This window comes from Tyto alba, unplaced genomic scaffold (assembly GCF_018691265.1).
Source record: "Tyto alba isolate M040663 unplaced genomic scaffold, T.alba_DEE_v4.0 Super-Scaffold_45, whole genome shotgun sequence".
Taxonomy (NCBI): Eukaryota; Metazoa; Chordata; class Aves; order Strigiformes; family Tytonidae; genus Tyto; species Tyto alba.
Window position 1 is genome coordinate 42,282,210 of NW_024881321.1, and position 20,854 is coordinate 42,303,063.

The 20,854-nt window shown below is 41.2% G+C and overlaps 1 protein-coding gene across 3 annotated transcripts in view; it reads left to right on the plus strand.

Moving 5' to 3' along the window:
• AFF3 (AF4/FMR2 family member 3) overlaps positions 1-20,854 on the plus strand; it is a 332,912-nt gene that overhangs the window by 199,474 nt on the left and 112,584 nt on the right. For all 3 annotated transcript variants that reach the window (XM_033004937.2, XM_033004938.2, XM_033004940.2), the window contains 2 exons: positions 2,890-2,926; positions 9,290-9,341. In XM_033004937.2, the coding sequence (XP_032860828.1) occupies positions 2,890-2,926; positions 9,290-9,341 (89 nt within the window). The remainder of the gene's footprint in view (positions 1-2,889; positions 2,927-9,289; positions 9,342-20,854) is intronic.

A 20,854-nucleotide genomic window follows, 5' to 3' on the forward strand; every position in this document is an offset into this window, starting at 1 on the left:
ATGCTCAGTGGATGGGGGGGGATGTATGTGCATATGCTGTACCTGTATATGAATTAGACATCATTAATATGGGAGGTCTGCTTTAATGCACAAAAATGTAAGGAAAGTCCAGGTCAGGTTTGACACGTGCAGCAGTGCTCAGTAGGTTTCCCAGCACAACACTGCTGGGAGAGCACATTTAGGGAACTGTCCTTTATGTAATAGAGGGCATAAAGTTACATTTCATCCTTAACTTTGATTTTGTTTTCTCTGTGGAATTAATTTGTACTCTTGAATTTACTAGAAAGGGGCAATGACAGTCTCTTCTTGTTTTTCAAAGCTTAAGGATAATTTAATCAGTGTGTGATGTAACAGGCTGTGTGTGCTTTCTTCTGTCTCTGTCACATTTTGTTACATACAAATGATCAGGCATTATTTGATTGTAATTTTATTTAAAATGTCTTAATAAATAAACTTTAAATGAATAATTAAATTTGGTAAATAAGAGCTCACTTAATGCTTGTGTGAATGAGCTTTCATGTTTGGGCATTAATTCTCTTCTGTAGGAAAAAAAATGCTGTTAATTCTACTGCCTGCTTTGCTCTCTTTCTTCATTTCTACTGTGATTTCATGTCTTGGAAGTCTGATCAGGTGTTTGATTTCTAGTTATATGCATGTGATATGGGATCAGCCATCATTTTATTTGAGAATTAATTTACCCACTCCAGGAGAACTGGTGTCTTGACACAAAAGCTACTGGGTGGTTATTCTCAGAAGAAGCTAAATTATCATAGTGGTGTTATTCTTTACATGCTCAATTCATTTACTTTTTGCTTTCTTGTTGATTTTAACAAGCTGGAGCAAATGCACTAGAAAATAATCTCCAGAAGTGAAGACTTCTTTTTTTTTTCATTTTTTTTCAGTTACACAAAGTCATACTTCTTTGCTACTTGAGCATTCTTTATTTCAGTATGAGATTTTTGTATTAGACTTTATTATTAAGAGTAATTTGTTGAGAATCAAGACACTAATTTTAAAGAATTGGTTAAAAGGAAAAGTGAAAATGTTATAGCTCATTTGTTTTGCTGATGTCAAATTTGAGACTATGCAGAGCCAATGGCAGAGGTAAGACACTGTGCTAGGCAGTTAAAGAGGAAAGTGCATCCTTTCTGAGGATGATGAAAATGTAAAAGAGTGAGTGAGATCCTTGTTTAGCAGTTTCAAACATTTTTACAAACCTGAGGGTATTTTCATCAAAATTATTGTATTCCCCAAAACTTCTCTAGGGACATAAATTCACTATTCTGGAAGCTGAACATGCTCTAATCACCTACTTTTATTGGAAGCCTGGTTGGCTACTAGAATAGCATTTAAATTAAAGTGTACATGTCACTACATCATCACTGCAAGCTGATTCTGACTTCTTAAGATTATATTCAGTCACCAGAAAAAAATCCAGGCTTTAATATACCTTCATCAGAAGCATTCACAAAAAGCTGAGGCAATTTGTCAAAAGTAGACAATTTCAAATTATTCGGAAATTATTGTGAAACACAGTACAGATCTTTTCATACTGCAGTTAAAAGTAGAAACTCTTAGGACTTGCCCCAAAATTTGATGTCTCACATTTGAGGTGCATAGGATGGCAGTGAATTGCAGATGTGTATTATAGCATAAAAATTACAGATCAAAGCTATGCAGTCTGGAGAGCCTTGACTCCAGAGAAAATGGTACAGATCGAGGGGATTTGACAAGCCGAGCCCTCGAGCCCCCAGTGCCTGCAGTCCAGCCAACCTCCATTTAGAGATGCCAAGAAATTCTTGGGACCCCGAGCCCCTGAGGCATGCTTTTGAATGACTCAGCAGCAAAATCTCAGCTCAGCCAACTCGGAGCATCCGTGAGCTCTCTGGGGACTTGCAGTTGCTTTTGTGATGAGCTGTGCATTTGGCTTATCACTCAGCCTCTGTGGACCAGGAATCTGGTCCAGTGCCCAGTTCTTCACCAAAAATGACTCTGTGTGCTGCTGTGGGTGCCTGGCACCTCTGAGCAGTCTTTACTGCAGTTGTAACTGCATCATGTATATGAAGTGGTATTCCTGTGAGTGTCCGGGTTATTCAGAAGCAGATGCTTACAGGATACCTTCCCCCCAACCAAAATAACTATTTTACTATCTTCCCTACCTGTCAGCCAGCACAGAGCCCTGTTTGCAAATTACAGGGCTGTGACTGAAGATGAAAAGTGCCCTGAGCTATAGCAAAGTGTTCTTTTTTCCCTTAATTTAAGTATCTTTTTGTTATAGTTTATATTTGTATTTCGCTTCTGTTTATAGGCTTCTTTTATATTTTTATGAACGCCAAACAATTCTGTGAGTAAAATACATGAACATTTACATGTGAGTTAAAAATGGTCTAATTTATTACGCTGTTTTCACAGATATTGGGGATGTGATACAACATTGACCTTGTAATCTTGCGGGCCCAGAACTAGAGTCTGTATTTCCATTTTCCAGTGCTGTCAATATCAACATGTGAAAGGGAAAGACCAGCTGTGCTACTACCTCAGGAATCCAATGGTCCATGAAACAATACCGGTCTTCCTTCTGTCTTCGCATCTAAACTTGTAGAAGATAATAGACAAGTTTTGGCTGATCAATAAATGAATAGTGAGCAGGAGAGTCATCATAGCTATACAAGGAATTGCACCATTAAAGTGTTGTTGTGAAATAAGTTTACAAGCCTTAGAATTAATGGATTTTCAAAGAAATACTAGATTTATTCTTGCAATTGAAAATTACTTCGAAATTGAATGAACAATTAACAATGCTGTTAAGGTAATGTTCAAGCAAGTATTGCAGCCAAAAATTGCCATAAAACTAACACACAGTACCTTTTTTTTCTGTTATTACTGTAGGAGTCACAACAGGGATCTGCAGGACACAGCAATACAAGTAAGTACCAACTCATTTCCTGGCTGCATTAGGTGGAGGGGATGACAATGACTATGAATACCAAGTGATTGATAGGGTAAGGAACCAGTAGCAGACTGGGACAGTGCAGAGCCTCAGCAGTACTCTGCTATGGCCAAATGTGGAGAACTGAATTGAAGAGCAACTGTCAAAATGCCAGCTCTTTTTCTGGACTGGAAAGAGGAAAAAGGTTTCATTTTGTTATGGCCATTTCATTGCGTAGATGAGAAAGACTGAAAGGGCAAAAGAGTGGCTTTTTTAGAAAGCCAAAAAAGAGCTGACCTAGTTGCATGGCCAGATCCAGACTGACAGAAAATTCTGCAGGAAGACTTGTTATCATTTGTCTTTCATAGGCAATGGTATATTTTGTGGCTATTGCACAGTAATAAGCTACATAAATCCTGCCAAACTAACACCAGATAATGTCTCAAAGACCATATGGCCATGGGCCTTTTTGGCTAGCAGTGTGGGCAGGGGAGTGATGTATGCTTGTGTAGCTTCTGGTTAGGGGATTTTCAATGGACTCCAATTTACAAATCATGGTGCAGATCAGCAGCACTTTAATTGCATTTAGTTATGGTAAAAAACTTAGCAGCTGTATTGAAAGAAAATATGGAATTGTTCTGAGAAACCAAATATTAATCCTCTCCCCTGACATCTCTGTTGTTAATGTTGTCTTGCATATTAAAAATACATGATCCTGTCCTGCTCTCAACATAGAACAATCTCAACCAAAATAACTATTTTACTATCTTCCCTACCTGTCAGCCAGCACAGAGCCCTGTTTGCAAATTACAGGGCTGTGACTGAAGATGAAAAGTGCCCTGAGCTGGTAGGTAGGGCTTTGAAAGTGGCTGATCACCCACTATGCGAGGGAGAAGACATCCAGAGAGACAAGACTGGGAGATGTAGGCTATTAAAACAGTGTGGCTCTTTGCTGGGGAAGGGTCAGCTCATGGAAGACGATGTTGTGAAGAAACATGCAGTGGTGTCACTTAATTGCTGGCATTGGTTTGATATTGCTGCGAGTACCAGCACTAAGGAAATAATAAAAGGCAAAAGGGATGAGATTCTGTCAGAAGATAATGAATGCAGTAATGAGAGAAGGAAGCACAAAAGGGCCATAATAGAGAGGGCTATGCAAACACATGCAGAGTCACAAGCATGACAAACACACCAGCTGAGCTGAGGGCTTCACGATGACATCAGAGGCCACAGTGTTTGGCCTGCTTTGGTCATAGTTTCATTTTGAGTATTTCCTTCTTTCAACACTCAAATAAAATAGGTTGTTCTGCAGATCTAATGAAACCTGCTTTCCTGTGGATTAGGAAATTGGTCCTACCTCCTTTCAACTTTCCTCTGCTCCTTACTGCAGTGGTCTCTGACCCCACTTTACTTCCAGTTCCCCCTCTGCCCTCCCACACCACAGTACCTCCTGCTTCTTCTTACCTTCTCACTCATTCTTCTCAGCAAAATCAGCATATATTTGTATCTGGGCTGGAGCTGTACTTGGTACTGTATGGCTGATGGCAACCAAACCAAAGAACAGCTTGAACGCACACAGAAACCTTTTCTTCATCAGTGGCAAGAGTTAGGGTTGCTGTCAGGCACCCAGACACTTTTCCTAACATTGTAGAAGGAATTTGACTACCTCTGAGACCTGTATCCGTGAGGATTCCTGTTGACGTGATGGAATAAGACATCAAATAAAACACATTTAAAATGAAACAGACCTAACCAGTCCTGTATGTCAAACTCAAAGGAAATTCTGGAAAAATAGATTGAAATGTGTGGTGGGTTGACCCTGGCTGGATGTCAGGTGCCCACGACAGCCGCCCTATCACTCCACTCCTCAGCTGAACAGGGAGAGAGGAAATAAAACAAAAGGCTCATGGGTCAAGGTAAGGACAAGGAAGATCACTCACCAATTGCGGTCATGGGCAAAACAGACTCAACTTGGGGAGATTAACTAAATTTATTACCAATCAAATCAGGGTAGGATAATGAGAAATAAAACCAAATCTTAAAAACACCTTTCCCCCACCCCTCCCTTCTTCCCAGGCTTAACTTTACTCCCGATTTTTCTACCTCCTTCCTCCCAGGGGGATGGGGAATGGGGATTGTGGTCAGTTCATCACTCACTGTCTCTGTTGCTCCTTCCTCCTCAGGGGGATGACTTCTCACACTCTTCCCCTGATCTAGCATGGGGTCCCTCCCACAGGAGACAGTCCTCCACGAACTTCTCCAACATGAGTCCTTCCCATGGGCTGCAGTTCTTCATTAACTGCTCCAGCGTGGGTCCCTTCCATGGGTCACAGACCTTCAGGAGCAGACTGCTCCAGCGTGGGTCCCTTCCATGGGTCACAGTCCTTCAGGAGCAGACTGCTCCAGCGTGGGTCCCCCACAGGGTCACAAGTCCTGCTGTCAAACCTGCTCCAGCGTGGGCTCCTCTCTCCATGGGTCTCCAGATCCTGCCAGGAGCCTGCTCCAGCGTGGGCTTCCCACGGGGGCACAGCCTCCTTTGGGCACCCCCCTGCTCCGGCGTGGGGTCCTCCACAGGCTGCAGGTGGGGATCTGCTCCACCACAGACCCCCATGGGCCGCAGGGGCACAGCCTGCCCCACCATGGGCTTCCCCACGGGCCGCAGGGGAATCTCTGCTCCGCTGCCTGAAGCACCCCCGCCCCCTCCTTCTTCACTGGCCTTGGTGCCTGCAGAGTTGTTTCTCTCACATGTTCTCACTCCGTTCTCCCAGCTGCTGTTGCTGGTTTGGTTGTTTTTGCCCCTTCTTCAATACATTATCACAGTGGCACTATCACCGTCACTGATGGGATTGGCGTTGTCCAGCGGCGGGTCCATCTTGAAGGGGGTGGAACTGGCTCTGTCAGACATAGGGGACTTCTAGCAGCTTCTCACAGAAGCCAACCCATGCCCCTCCCGCTACCAAGACCATACCATGCAAACCCAATACAGGATATGAATAAATGCTAGCGAATGACATTATGTAGGAAAGAAATCTAGTGGTCTGTGTACTGTGTTACCCAAATGCACATCTTCAGAGTCCCAATTATTTCCCATTGCACCTTGCCTTCTTTGGAGAGGCTCTTAAGCCTGTCGTTTGCAATGGTTTTACTCCATATGCAAACATTGTCTTTCTCATGGATAACATTTCCATTTCTCTCATCCTTCCTGCACAAGGAAATAAAAGCATTTAAAAACCTATAACGACTGAAGTTATACTGCTCTGTCACAGTAAATATTGTTTATCTCTGTTACCCAGAAAGGGAAACTTAGCCTAGTTAGGTTGAGTGATTCACCCAAATTCCAACTCAGAAGACAGAACTCCTTCTCTGACCACCTACTATTCAAAGAGGAAATCCTACAGAAGTTCATTTGAAATTTATTCTGAAGCAGGAAGAATCTGGACACATCTCCTCTGGTTGTATCTAAAAAGATAAGGAAAGATGTTGTGTGAGATGAGGTAGAAGCTAGCAAGGAACTCGCAGTTCCTTGGCTAAGGATCTGAGGACTGGTGGTTTCCATCATGTGTTTCTGGAGGCATGTGTATGCATACACACACCAACACACAGACACACACAGACACACGTCCACACCCATTTCAGGAGACATGCACAGTGCTTACCACCTGAAATAAAGTGTGCTAAACATCAGTCCCATAGCAAGGTGGGTAGCATATTCTTTATCAATTCCAAAAAGACTTAAGTAAAACAAAGGATTACACAAATCTACCCATAAGAAGCCAGAGATAGAGAAGATTTAGCAATTTGGCAAATGACAGACTCCCACGATGCATGCATTTAGCAGGTTACATGGAAAATGGAAAACAAATCTCAGTCTGGCCAAGAGTGTGATAAAAACAAGTTGTTCTGACAAGTAATTCTCTTTTCCATATGCTTATCCAAAAATCTTATCTGTACTGTACCTGTGGCATTCAACTATGCTTAACCTATACACATTTTAAAAATTTCTATGATTCAGTCAAGTGAGAACAAAGTTGGTAAGAACTGATAAAGCATTAATGGCCTGATTTTCTACTCTGATAGACTGGACTGCTGTGGTTCTACCATCTGTACAGGCTTTGTCCTCGCCCCCCACACAGAAGTATGTTAAGTGACGATTAGCATAAAAGCAGCTGCAAATGCTTACTGTAGGGTAATTCATTAATATCCAGTTTGGCTAAATCACAGAGATTCCCTTTTCTCTCTCCTCACAGTACTTACACTCTTTCCCGTGTTGCTACATTAACATACATTGCTGAAAGTAGAACTGATGTGAACTCTACTGGCAAAGCACTCAGGAATCCATAGTCCCTCTCACACTCAAACAAACCAGTATTTCTGGAAATAATTCATCACTTATAAAAAGCCCGACTTGTGAAGAGAAAATCTTTGAATATATGCCAACTGTTACTGTTGGTTTCTTGTTCCAAATTACCATAATGCAGATGAGCTCCAGTGCTCCAGGCACCCTGAGGCTGACAAACGTATACTGTAGCAACAGCTTTCTAGCCAGCGAGTTCATCATCTGCATATGCTTTCTGAGCTCTCCGCTAAAAAAGTGACCTAGAGATTATGGAGCGGATGTATTCCATCCTGTGTGGATTCCCTGCTCGTACCTAAATTTTAGGTGCCTTTAGCTGTCCTTCAGTTAGTGTTTGGCTTTCCTTGAAGTCCACAGAGAGACATCAATGTTTTTGAAGTCATTCAGAGCTTCCCCCACCCTGTTCACTAAAGTTTAGGCACCTCAGTTGGGAAGAGAGATCCAAAAGCACCATGGCAAGGTGTTTGCAATACTCAGAACCTCCTCTACAGGACACGTGTCCGCTTCCAGAAGGTCACTGTCTAGAGTAAGTCCTTCGGCTTGCTTCTGTACAGCAGTGGAATGACACCGGTAGAAAACTCCTGCCTCTTCTGAAGGCAACAGCAAGTTTTCCAGAGGTGCTACTTACAGCTGTTGCTGGCACCCCAATGCTGTATGGAAACTGAGGGTAAGGACTTTGTCTGCAGCAGATGATTGATACGTAATGCTCATGTGCATGGAATAGATTGGGGGCTGATCCATAACCCACTCAACTCAAGTCAATGAGCAGAAAATCATTCAACACCAAAACAGCCTGACCAAAATAAGCACTTCTCACATTTTTTTTTCAGAAGGCACAGGTGGATTTTGGTTTAACAAAGGTCATTGAAAGGTAATGGAGAAAAACACATCCATCAGTAAACTAGTCACACTCAACCTCTGAGCCTCCTTTTCTGCTAGGCAACATAAACTCATGTGTAGACACTTTTAGCATCCAGCAACACACAAATGGAGCAGCAGCTGCAAAGTCACTAGGTCCAGAATTCAAGGTGATTCAAGTGTAGTGGCATACCCTGTGCATCCATGGTAGAGCTAAACAAAAATCTTACACTGAAGTGCAGCTCTTTCAGGTTACTGAGAGAGCAATAATTACAGTAAACAACATCAGCCTTACTTTTTGTGGGGGGCAGAGAAAGGAAGGAGAAAGACTTGGCCTGACTTAGCAGCAGAAGCAGCACCACCCCATCAGCTAGCAGCCTGCTTCCCCAGTGTCTGTGCTATGTAACTAAGTTGTGTTGGGCAGATAGATGATTTTGGACCCAAGAAGGGGATCATCAGAAGCCAACATGCTATGTGACCCATGTGAGTCATAAGGAAATGTAGAGAGAAGCATCCCTTGGGCCTCTGATACTCCTCAAGCTTTTGGGTACCTGACTTCTCCTGGGGTTGAGTACCTAAGCCAAAATATGCAACATAACAAAAAGGGCTTCCCAGCCCCCACTTACAGGAGCTGAAGATCAGATCCTTAAACTGTCAAAATAAATGTAAACCAAAACATCTATTGGCAGAACTGTGTCCTAATCTGTGCCTTACTAGATCCTGCTGGTGCTTTTTTGCTTTGTATGAAATAATTACTGTTCTTGGAGCAGGGTTTTGGAGCATATGCATGTTGGATGGGGCATACTCTCAATAGCAGAGCTGTAGGGCCCTAGAGAAATATTTTCTATTGCTCCAGGGTATGCTATCCCTGGTAAAGCTTATGTCCTCTAAGCAGCCTGTCTTGTGGAGTTTCCTTGCCTGACATTTCTAGAGTACATGTGGCAGCGACAAGAAAAGGCAAGTCAAGGTTGACTCCCAGATTGCAAATGCTCCAGCAATGCCTCGCAGCCCTGTGGCTGCCTTGGCAGCAGTCTGCACGTGGAGCAAGAGTGGCCAGTGTTAGCAATGAATAAAGCATTGATGTGTTACATCTGAGCAATTTCCATATTGACCCATTTCTGATGTCATGTTCTTCTTCTCTTTTAAAGGGAAAAGTGATGTAGAGCCAAAGAGTCCAGAGAAAAGCGCAGCCCATACATCGTAAGTCACTTCTGTGTTTAAGATTGGAGAGGGCAGCTATGTTTTTACCAGATTTGTTGGGCACAATAGAATTTGTTTGTTTTCATTAAGATAAAGCTCTTTCACTGATGCTTTTCTTAAAACATCTTTTTAGATAATGACTAAACATTAATTATTCCTAGAACTTTTTCATGCTAGTAAGTCAGAGATCTTTACAAGTGAAATGGCTCCATATCACGCTGAATAGATATGAGATAATTTTTGTGGGTGTGCGAGGCTGGCCTTTACAACCTGACTTTGGCATTACCTTAATGCTGCTGGAGTTTGTCACACTTGCTAAAAAACATCATGTCACGTATGCCTTTGATGTACTGATGTAATTTTAAAAGACTGCAGTCTGCAGCTTCACCTCTGAATTACTTGAAATCCAATTACAGCTATCTCTGGTCTCTCACGATTTTGTTGATGTTTTTGAATTAACAAAAGAAGTCGAGAAATAGATAGGAACAGGCACTTGTAATATATCAGTGTTCACCTTCACTCTAGTGCAACAATAGAAGCTTTAACCATTTTTAACTCTAGTATACAAAGGACTGAATTGTTTTGCCAACATAAACCAGTCTATGAAACAGATGGGCTGCAAGTTAAAAAAAAAAAAAAGAAAAATAAATATCATCAGTCTTCCAAACTGAGCTAGATACCTAGGCAGGAGCATTATGAATTTCTGCAAAACCATTCACCTTTTTAATCCCATTTGAGGGAGGGAAGTTCTTGTAACAGTCAGTCATGTGAATTTTAGAGTGCATCTTGCCCATAATTTATGTTTTCTGATTCCTGTTATTTAAATTCATAGCATTAAATCATGTAAATCTCACAAGGTGTCACCATTTGTTACATGGCCAAAAGTAGTCACAGAAGGAGGTACAATAACGATGATTTATTGTGGGATGTTTTGATTTCTGCTGCAAATACGCATTAAAAATCTTCTGGAAATGAATCTAGAAGAAGATTTGACATGGTGTAAGAAATGGCTTGTCCTGCAGATTGTGTTGTGGAATGTAATTACAGTATGTGAGCATATTTAGCCCAACTTATTAAATGAATTAAGCATTAGCAGCCTTATGCCTTCTGATAGTATGATTGCTGAGAATGGTTAATAGAATGATTCCAATAATTATAATTTTAAAAAATAATATCGCAATAAAGACCAAAAGAAGAAGAGTTTTAATGCCATCTGGAGGTATTTTGGAGAAATGAACACATTTATTTTTGCTGATATGTAAAACATAAGCCATCCTCCAAAGTGGTTTTTCTAATTAGATGATATTTTATTCATGAGGAATGTTCTTTACTTGCCTTTCTTCTCCTTCATCGGATTAAAATCCCGTAAGATTTCTAAACCCATAATAGGAGTATCTCTGAACCCAGAATATGGGTTCAGAAATATGCCCCAATAAGTTTATGGTTTTGGTTTGAGACTATATACTGTGTCATATAGTATGCTGTATTAGATACAGCAGACTTCAGAATCTGGTTAGTTGTGAAAAGTTCCTTGCCTAATAAGAGAGCTTATTACAACCTTCTGAAACTGTACTGTCTACTAGATATAGTATATTTATAATGCTTATGTTTAAATTGTTACTATATGCTAAGGCTACCCCACAGCAGGTATTGGTTCCCAGAACAATTTTTAGAAGTAGAAACAACTGACTACCACTGATAAATGACTGTGTTCAAGAAGCAGAGGCCCCTCTAGTTAGAGAAATTGTTGGTGTGGAAAGGAGGCAGGAGAGAAAGGAGATGAGAGGAAGGGAACCAGCAAGTGCTGTGCCAAAAGAGGAGAAAGAAAATTAGAAGGATACAGCTAAGACGGAAAAAAAAGAACTACAAGTGCCAAATTTTCAGAAAGAGGTGCAAAACTATGAGCCATGGCAGAGAAATAGAGAGGTCAAACACTGGAAATGAGAAAAAAGGGAGAACAATACAATCAAAAGCTATTAGTAAACTAAAATGTGTATGTCATTGAATAGAGGGCTGAATACCTGAGTGTTTCAGTGAGGTAAATTAACTCAGGATGACATGTAGGCACACACCGAGATCCCAGTTCTCTTGCTGCTACCTTCTGTTGGCCTTGCTTGGGTTTCTTCTCTTTTCCACCTTCTTCTGGGACAGACTTTTACCCCTGGTTCTCAGGCAGTCGTGAATACAGACTTTCTCTGTTGTTTTGGGGATGTAGCAGCTCACACCTGCACACGAGGTGCACAACCAGAAGAACCTGTAGTGCACACATACACATGGATGCATGAGCACGTGTTCCTGGGTCCCTCTACAGTAGTGGATGTACTCTTCCCCTGTGTACATGGAAAAGACCAGGCCATCGTGCCGCTGGACGAGAGCCCCTTCAGTGACCAGTCCTGCAGCCGGGAGCTGGAGGTGGTATGCAAGGGGGAAGGTGTGCAAGGGGGCACGAACACTGCCAGGGGTCCCCGTGGTGTAAAAAAGCCTGCACCCTCTTACAAGGTGTCACTCCCTTGAGAGTGTTGAAGGAGTCCGGTTGGCATCTTCTGGCAGGGGTGCCAAAAAAGAGCGACGTTGATATAGGAGAGGTGGCATATTTGTGCCTGACCAGGAGAAACTGTGGATTTGTTTCACTGAATCAGTGTTTCCTTGTGAAAATGTAACAAACAGCAACAACAACAAAAAAAAAAAAAAAACCAAAAAAAAAAAAAAAAAAAAAAAAAACCCAAAAAACACAAAGCAAATCATATAGGCCTAGATAAAAATAACAGAAAAGACAGGGAGGAGCAAATTAATGTTTCTTTCTTGCAAATGTCTTTTTTATTTTCCTCAGGCATGTTACAAGCCACACACTCAAGCCAAGCTTATATGACTCAATGGCAGTTAATTCATCCCTGGTGCAGATTTATTACCTCCATCCAAATATTATTTATGCAGCTTCAAAGGACAGGTTGATTACCCTCCTGAATCAGGCAGCAAAGCACTTGTGAACCGAGCATTTACATGAAGTCTCCCCTCAAGATGTTCCTCCTGCCTTGTCCTTCAGGCTCTAGGTCCTCAAAACCAGATATAACCCTGTGACCTGGAGCCCTGGGGTCGGAGCTGCTACCTGTAACCCCCAAGAATACAGAAACCTAGCATGCAGGATATGTGGTGATCTGTTTGAGGGGGTTTGAGTATGGTAACCGCGTCATTCTGAATAGCATTATTCATAGGGGCTTTTTTCTGTATGTGTTAACTCCCTAGATAGACTCAATATGACATAGCTTTCCACTGATAATAATATTAAACATTAAGAAACTGGTATGCATTAGATGATACCCATTAATTGATGCAGCATCCTAATGAGGCAGATAAATAAGGGCAGTTATTACAATGCTAGAGATAACTGAGATGGATGTAGGAGAACGAGCATGATGCAAAAGCAGGGAGGAAGTCTGAGCAGAGCTCCATCCTTTTGCATGGTATTCCTTTGGCCTTCACTGCCTCAGCATGCACAATAATTGCCTGAGCTGGCACTGAAGAATTGCAATAAAAGGTGCAAACAATACAAAGGTGTTAAGCTGTCTGGAGTCTTCCCCAGTTGATTCATGTTCCTTGTAATTGAATGCTTTTAAAGCCACAATAGTGCTGGATTTGAAGGTTTTTTTTTTGTTGTTGTTGTACTCAATATATACAGCTCTCTATGGGTCATCTGGTTACAGCTTCACTGACGTTTTCTAAACTTTTAGGACTGTTCGGAATATCCAGCAATGTTTTGTTCTTTTGGTTTTGTGATAAAAGGTTCAATTTTCAACGGTCAGAAAATTTTCACAGATTTTGTTACAAACACCTAATTTTTATTAAAATCATTTCTACCCCTGTTTTACCAGCTATAATCTGAAGGGCTGCACTAAGGAGTGGGGGAGGGATGAAGAAAGAGTACTCTTTTGTTCTTTCATATATACAGATACAGGATTTTAGTCTTTCTTTGGCAAAAAAAAAAAAAAAAAAGTACTTTCAGTAAACCTTGGAACGTTACAACTAAAACTTCTAATTTTATAAAACTTCTGTGCAAGGAAAAGTGATTCCAACCAGTGCTCATGTTTCAGAGGACCTTGTGGTGCCATAGAAACTCCTACCCACACTGGGGGTCTGTGATCTTATATCCTCCTTTGTGCAAAATATGACAATAATTAAAAAGTGGCACAAATACACAAAGCTCTTGGCAAAACTCCTGCTGTTGGGATGACTTTCGATGTACTGTCTGTTGTGATGTTCTTCAGTACCTTTGTGTTTGTAAATGATTTCCAGTTCATACTACCCAAGGTTAATCATGCCTGACTGTGATTCACTGCTATGCATTTACCTCAACATTTCTAGTGAACTTACTTAATGATATCAGGGCTAGCAACTAGATACCTTAGTGCCAACTCTTCATTATCCCTCCCACAATTGTTTTCATGCTGAGCTGCTCCGGATTTTTCCCTCCCTTTTTACAAGAGAATTAACCAACATTGAGGGAGGCTTTTATAATTTATGGCAGTTAAGCAAGTTTTGTCCTTTGGTAATTTTCTTTGAAAATCACAGCAATCTTGGTGTGTGTGTTTGCTTGTTTGCTTTTGATAGGCAGAAATAGATGTTGGCTCTGTTCCTTGCCTGCACTGGTCCCCAGCATCATTTGGAGAATAGTTTGCTCAGGGGGATCTTCATTACCAGTACTAAATCCAGCAGCTTCCAAGATGCCCATTTGCAGACATTAATGCTACAGTCTCTTGCCCATCCAGAAACTGCTGACCATCCTCATCACCCTGATTCTCCTGGAGGAAGGAAATAGGAAGCATGTATTCAGAGCAGTGTCACTATTTTTCTTGCTTGATGTGACCTACGTGTGCATTGGCATGTGTCACCTGTTGATTTCTTGCCTTTTCTTCCTCTCTTCTGTCTTGCCCCTTGTATATTCAGAGTGACTCACAGACAGCTATTCAACAGCCAAAAACTCCTGCTGGTTTCCCCTTCCACGGATAGGAAGACTGAGGCAGAGGTGTTACAAGGTGCCTCTAGAGAACAGAGAGAACCAGTCTCAAATATGGGAGATCAGCTTGAGCAAGTGCTGCCAAAGCACCCTCCAGCTCTTAGACCCCAGGGATGTTGGCCTCTTACATCTGGCTGGCATGTGGTCTTGACCTTAAGTCTCTCAGGCAACAACTGCAACCTGATTGAGCACTGGAGTTGGAAGAGCAGCCTTAATCCAACCTTACTTCACCGAAAGGCCTGGTGCAAGTTATTGAAAGTTTAGCTTTGGCTTTATGCCATCTAAAATAATAATTAAACCACCACGAAGACTATCTCATTAATATTTGTACAAAGTATTCAAAAATGTAATGTTCTGTAAAAATGGCTAAGGATTACTCACCCAGAATAGTAAAGGAAATGAGTGGTTGTTTAAGTTTTTAAAGACAGACTTGAGTAGTAAGTAGTAAATGTCCTGAGGAGTGCCAGGTGTAGGGAGAAGGGGAGGGCCAGAGATGCTGCCTCTCCCAGGTGCCCACAGATCTGGTGAGCATGGGCAGCCCCTGCCCCATCATTGGTCCCCCATCCTCCCCTCGGAGTTCCAATCTTGAGATAGGGGTCACCCAATTTAAATCAGAAGGATTTGGCTTTTGTCTCATTGAACTGGAGGAAAGAGCGGCAAATAGGGAAGGAGCAAAGCGTGCAAGCAGAGGAAAAAAACCCTCCAGCAGTACATCTTTGATATCCTTCTGTTTGTTTGCCTAAAGGACCTTGATGGGTCAAGTAAATTGAACCAGAAAATAGCTAACAGATGAGTCTGGAGGACAGTGGAAAGGGTGAAATCCATGCAACTGTGGAAGTCAGTTCCAAGAACAGGGTTGCCCAAACTTTTACGGGGTATAATCTGCTTTTAGCTTTCAGATCAAGATACCAGGGCAACTTCCTGAACAGTCTCCCACAGCTCAAGTTGTGGATATTTTAGACAGCAAGGACATCTGCAGCAGACATATTGGCCAGTGTTTTGGTGACACCTCTTTTAGTAACTCCACGGGCTCTGTTGAGGGCTGTCATAAGTATATCAACCTGCTCATGAGCCACAAATGACCCTCCTCTGCTGAGAAACACAACTGCCAAGGGATGGTAGACAATATGAAATTATATCTTGTAAGTTAATTTTTGAGATGTATTGTTTCTGAAAACACCAGTGCATCAGTAGCTTTTAATGTACATCTGTGATGTTTCTGAGAGAAGTCTTGCAGTTCATGCTAAAAAAAAAAAAAAAAAGGAAAAAAACCACCTTACTATGATGAATGAAGACAGTGTTTTTCAGAGCAATAAAGGTCTTGAAAACTGTAGAAGTGAAAGACTGGTGTTTATCCATGAACCAAGTCACTGGCAGAAGAAGGCTGGCTTCATTGCACTACTCCACCTGTTTACTCGAGCCTCGGCTTGCAGAGCTAACCACTAACACTGCCAGACTGTCACTCTGCTCAGCCAGTCCAGCAAGAACAGCTAAAATTTTAAAACACACTCCTCAGCTATCAAATTCCCATGAAAAAGTTCTTTTTTCTGCCTTCTCCCCTGAAGAATTACCCTCAGTCCATGTATAGCGTGTTTCTCAGTGTATTAAATATATAGACTGTTAAAAATATGATTCTACCATAACTTCCTGCTCCAAGTAACAAAGTGATTTCACCTATGGCATGCATCAGAGCCACTGTGGTATTGTCACAATGCACATGTGAAACTTGCCTGCCAATTCTTAACTTTTTCTGAGCACAGATTTTTTTGGATTTTCAGTGTACAATGCTGATGATAGTTCACAAAAAACTATTGTAAGTTGATACCAAAAAATCTATTTTCTTAAGTGCTATAAAGACATTTTCTTGGAAGACATTTGCTCACGCAGGTATTGACTGAATCAGTCTTTGAGGTGTAGCAAAGTTAAGGAGGAAGAATTAATTGGTATTATTGGAGAATTTTTTTGCCATGTAAAAATTATAGACACACAGCAGTCAAAGATGATACAAGTAAAAAACCTTTAATAATGTATAAAGTCATAGAAAAAGATTTTAAAACATGATGACCATGAAAGCAGATGTAATAGGGATTATTTATTTGATTATTAAGAAAACACCTGGAAGCCCAGTCTGACCTTAATTGCAGCTGTGGTTTTCCTGGGACAAAATTTAGCTTCTGTTGAGTTCAAGTCAAACAAAAAAAATCTTTATCTGAGATGTCAACAGGAATGGGGATAGATGAATGCTAAATAAAAGTGCTACTGAAGTCTGGGGAAGTTTTGTGATTGACTTACATGTGGTGAGATAGAGCCTCCACTGTCCTATTTTTAAATTCTAGCCCTCTCTTTTACCAGATATAGCCAATAGCTTGAGATAACCACCCTTATCGCTGCAGGGCTCAGCGCAGAGTTTTATTTATAAAGTCCTCTTGATCCAGCCCTCTTGTTTGGCACCTTGACCTTCACTATCTACCTGTACTCTGTACACCGGACAGAAAAATAATTAGCCATGGGAAGCTGCCCTCATTTTGATACTACCCGTGACTCAAAGCTGAAGGGGAAAGTGGTTTAATGCAAGAGAAACCCTCACTTCAAAACAGCAGCTTTTGTCCCATTGGAAAACTTACTAAAATGCTGGGCATTATTTCTATTTTTATACCAAGTCAAAAATGCTTCAGTAACACTGGTGTTCATTTAACGTCACTTAGAATAAAGCTGACCAATTTAGCTGGCTAAAATATCATCGTGCTTGAGGAAGTGTTTTCCTGTATTGCACCAAAAGCATATTATTTTTCTCTTAGGCATTGTTTTCCTTGGACTTTGTCATTTGTAAGGGACTAATTGGGAATTTTGAATGTATTATATATTAGCTTTGAATACAGTGGTTAAAGAGGGGCTGCCAGGAAAATCAGGAGATGTGAATACCTGGGAAGAAGTCTGTTTCATTGGAAATACAGCCAGGAAGGCAGGCACCATCGACCGCGCTCCGTATTTTTCCTCTGAAGAAAATGATAAATGGAAGCTCAACATATCACACGTTGGAGTCGCAATGTGCATGGTGGTGTTTTTGCTGGGCTAAAATTCCTGGTTGCCAGGGTAACATGTTTTGGAAATCCTCTACCCTGGGCGAAAGCTGCTGCAACTTGAAACCCGCCGGGGCTGATGCTCATCGGGAGCACCACTACTGCTGGTCGTGGGGGGCTGCTGGCTTTGTCAGGGGATTTTAGGCAGGGAAACAAAATAACATGGTTCCAAAAGAAGAGAAAAGTGATCAGGAGTGTTCAATACTTTCAGGCTCTCATAATCTGATTTCTTTCCCCCCACCATCACTGTGCCCCGTCAGCCAAAGGGCAGGGGGTTACCTCATCCCGGGGCTGAATCGCTGGGTGATGGGAAGAGGTGTGTGCATGTGTGCGGCTGGAGGGTGGGGAGAGGTGGAGGGCGGGAGGGGGAGAAAGAGAGATAGAGGGTTCTGGCCACCTGCCAAGAAAAATAACATTTTGCAGAAGAGAAATCCTAAGACTGAGGCCATAGTATGGAAAAAGTCTGTTTCACAGACTCTTGAGCCTGAATACAGGCCAAGTTTTTTTGTTTTGGTTTGGTTTGTTTGTTTATTTTTTTAATGCAGGCATCCTATTAACATTTGAACACTAAAGCTCATCCAGGAATGGAAAGATTTTGGAATTTGGAGTGCCTTAGTTTTCTGCTTTGTTGGTACACAGATATATTTTTTAATTACAAGAAAGTGAGTGTTTGAATGAGAAGCTTCCTAATTTTGCTTTTAATTTATTTTACAACTATGAAGATCAAATTAGGGGAATCTAAAGAAATGCCTATGTCTCCCACCGAGTGACCAACTGACGAACTCAAAAAAAAAAAAGACTTTTCAAGCTTGGTGGACAACTTTTTATTTGCCATTCAAAATACAAAAAGATACTGAAACCTGAAATGATGTTGAATTTTCCTGTGTGGAAAAGTCCTACTGTTCAGCCATGTATAGCTATGATTTTTTTTAAACCTTTATAGTAGCAAGCTGAGTTTTGTGACAAATTACTTTTCATACCTAACTAAACAAATTATTGACGTTCTTCTGCCTTAATCTCTGGATTTGGATTAAATGTCAGTGTGGATATTTTTTAACTGGGGAAAAAATAACTGTTTGGATTTGTTAGGATGTTACTGCAAGCAAGTTTTCTGGTCTTTGATTTGCTAAGCTACAACTGGAGTCTGCCTTCCTCAGGGTAAGAATGCTTCCACATTATCATTTCACCTGTGGTATTTTAAGAGGGAGAATGTTATATTTCGGTGTGTATTTCGGCTTTGGGCATTTTGCTCTTTGTTTAGCATGAGACAGGATTCATCTCCCAAAAGAGATGTGGAATATATTTATTGGCAATTTAGAGTTGATGATAGATGTGACAAGTAAGCAGGGTGACACACTGAAGCTATCAAAGCTGGAGATGAATCAGGACAAAGGTTTGGATGAGGTATATTGTTCCTGAGATTCAAAAGAGTTATACTTACAGATCATTCCAAAATCAAGGCAACTGTACCACTGGCTTATGAAAATAAAAGCTAAGTTTTTCCAAGAAAAAAAAAAAACATCATTTGATTGGCCCACAGACCTTTTATGGCAAAATAGTGCAATTGCAGCTGGCATTTCTGCATGCTGATTTTTATTAGTTTTGTGAGATATTTTGTCAGGATTCATTTGTGCTGATTCCCCCTTTCATGGCAAAAACTGTAAGCAATTGTAGTCAGAGAGAAGGAATCTCTTGACATATTTCTAGAGAGATACACTCCAGGAGGTGCGATAGATCAGGTATACTAAATTAAAACAGAACTGATCTGTTACCTGATAAGTGTATGGACTTACTATGTATTTAATTGTATTAAAGTTTAGTGCAATTACGGGTTAAAATCCTGTACATTCACCACCAGCTTTCCTACTATTCAAAGCAAAGCAGACAAATCAGCATAAATAATCTCTTAAAAGTATTTAATAGTATGATACAGACAGAGGATGAGCACATTACCCTTCTGTACCTTGTTTGACAACCAGTTTTTATGGCATTTATAATAGCTGAAGTTTGGAGACGTGGAGGGGGCTTTCTGTCCTGAAGTCCCCTAGCGAGATGAGGCAGGCAACACAGGCATGCAACCTGCCTTGACATAGTTCAGATGGAGGCACAGTGCAGTGAAGAGCGAGGAAAAGATCTGGTTGCAAACTCTGGAACATCACAGAGTGTAAGCTCAAAAATAATTTGTCATCAGGCTGGTCTGTCCTGTTTTTAACTGTTGAACTCAAGAAAAAATTCATGTGGTTGCTCATATAAAACCCGCATGTTTTTCCCATAACTTATACAATAAATGTAATATGAGACACAAACTTTAATACTTGCGATTACTGTAAGCAACAGCAGTTTCTGTAGACTTCTGTGGAAGAAATGATGAAGCCTTTTGCCACAAACTGTCAAAAAACCCTGGGCTCTTCCTCTGTCACAGAGTAAGGTTTTGATCTTGCAAATAATTAGACAAGTATGATGTCTATAATGTTTCAGCAGGACTTCTTTCAGCGTTATTGTTTGAAAGACCAAGAGTTCCTGTGGGTACCTAGACTCATGTTTATGCTGTGATGCCCATCTCCGGTTAAAAAACATTTCCCCGTGAGCTGCATGCTTTACTCTGAGCAGTCTCAGTAAAGCAGGATGACTTACACATGTTGAAAAAGTGGCCTGCTGCACAGTGATGGCACATGGAAAGACTGAGGGAGAAGAAAAAAGAGGAACCTGTGTTTGACAGGGAGGAGGTCTGCTGCTTCTCCCCATCCCTCACAGCTTCCACTAGCATGCTAAGCATCGCATCCTGCAGCACAGTAAATCCTGGTGCAGCTCCAGTGTGCGAGAGGATCAGCACCGAGGCCAGGAGACAGGCAGTCACTCAGGAGAGGCATCCTTTCCTCCTCTGAAGAGCTTTACTTTTTCAGGCTTTGTATTCAAGAGAAAGAAACCTGTCCCTCAGCCTTTCTTACAAGTTTCTTTGCTGTCTAAGGGTGGTTGGCTGATACCACTCCTCAGCAAGCATGCTAATGTAAGGAGCCCTGCAGCACCCGCAGCAGCCTTCTGTGACTGATGCCAAGGAGCCAGGAGTCAAGAACCAAATTTCCAGCTCTGAAGCCTGGGAGATAGTGGAATAAAGACAGAAAGGGGAAGATTAGAGGTACAATAACAGAAGACTTGTCAGGCAGGTAGGATTTTAGGAGTTTCATTATTACACGTAACACATAAGACTAAACAAAAACATATATAATACATAAACAATGTGAGGTGGGCACAAAGCTGAATGATGAAGGTTAGATTGGTAAAAGGACCTAAAATATTGATATTATTCCCAACTTGCATATATTTCCTTAAGAACACAGTAGATGGATGACTTAGTAAGTATCATCTCCAGGCATTGTGGAAATATTATAAAAAACAACAGCCCTTCTTTTAAAATTATTTTC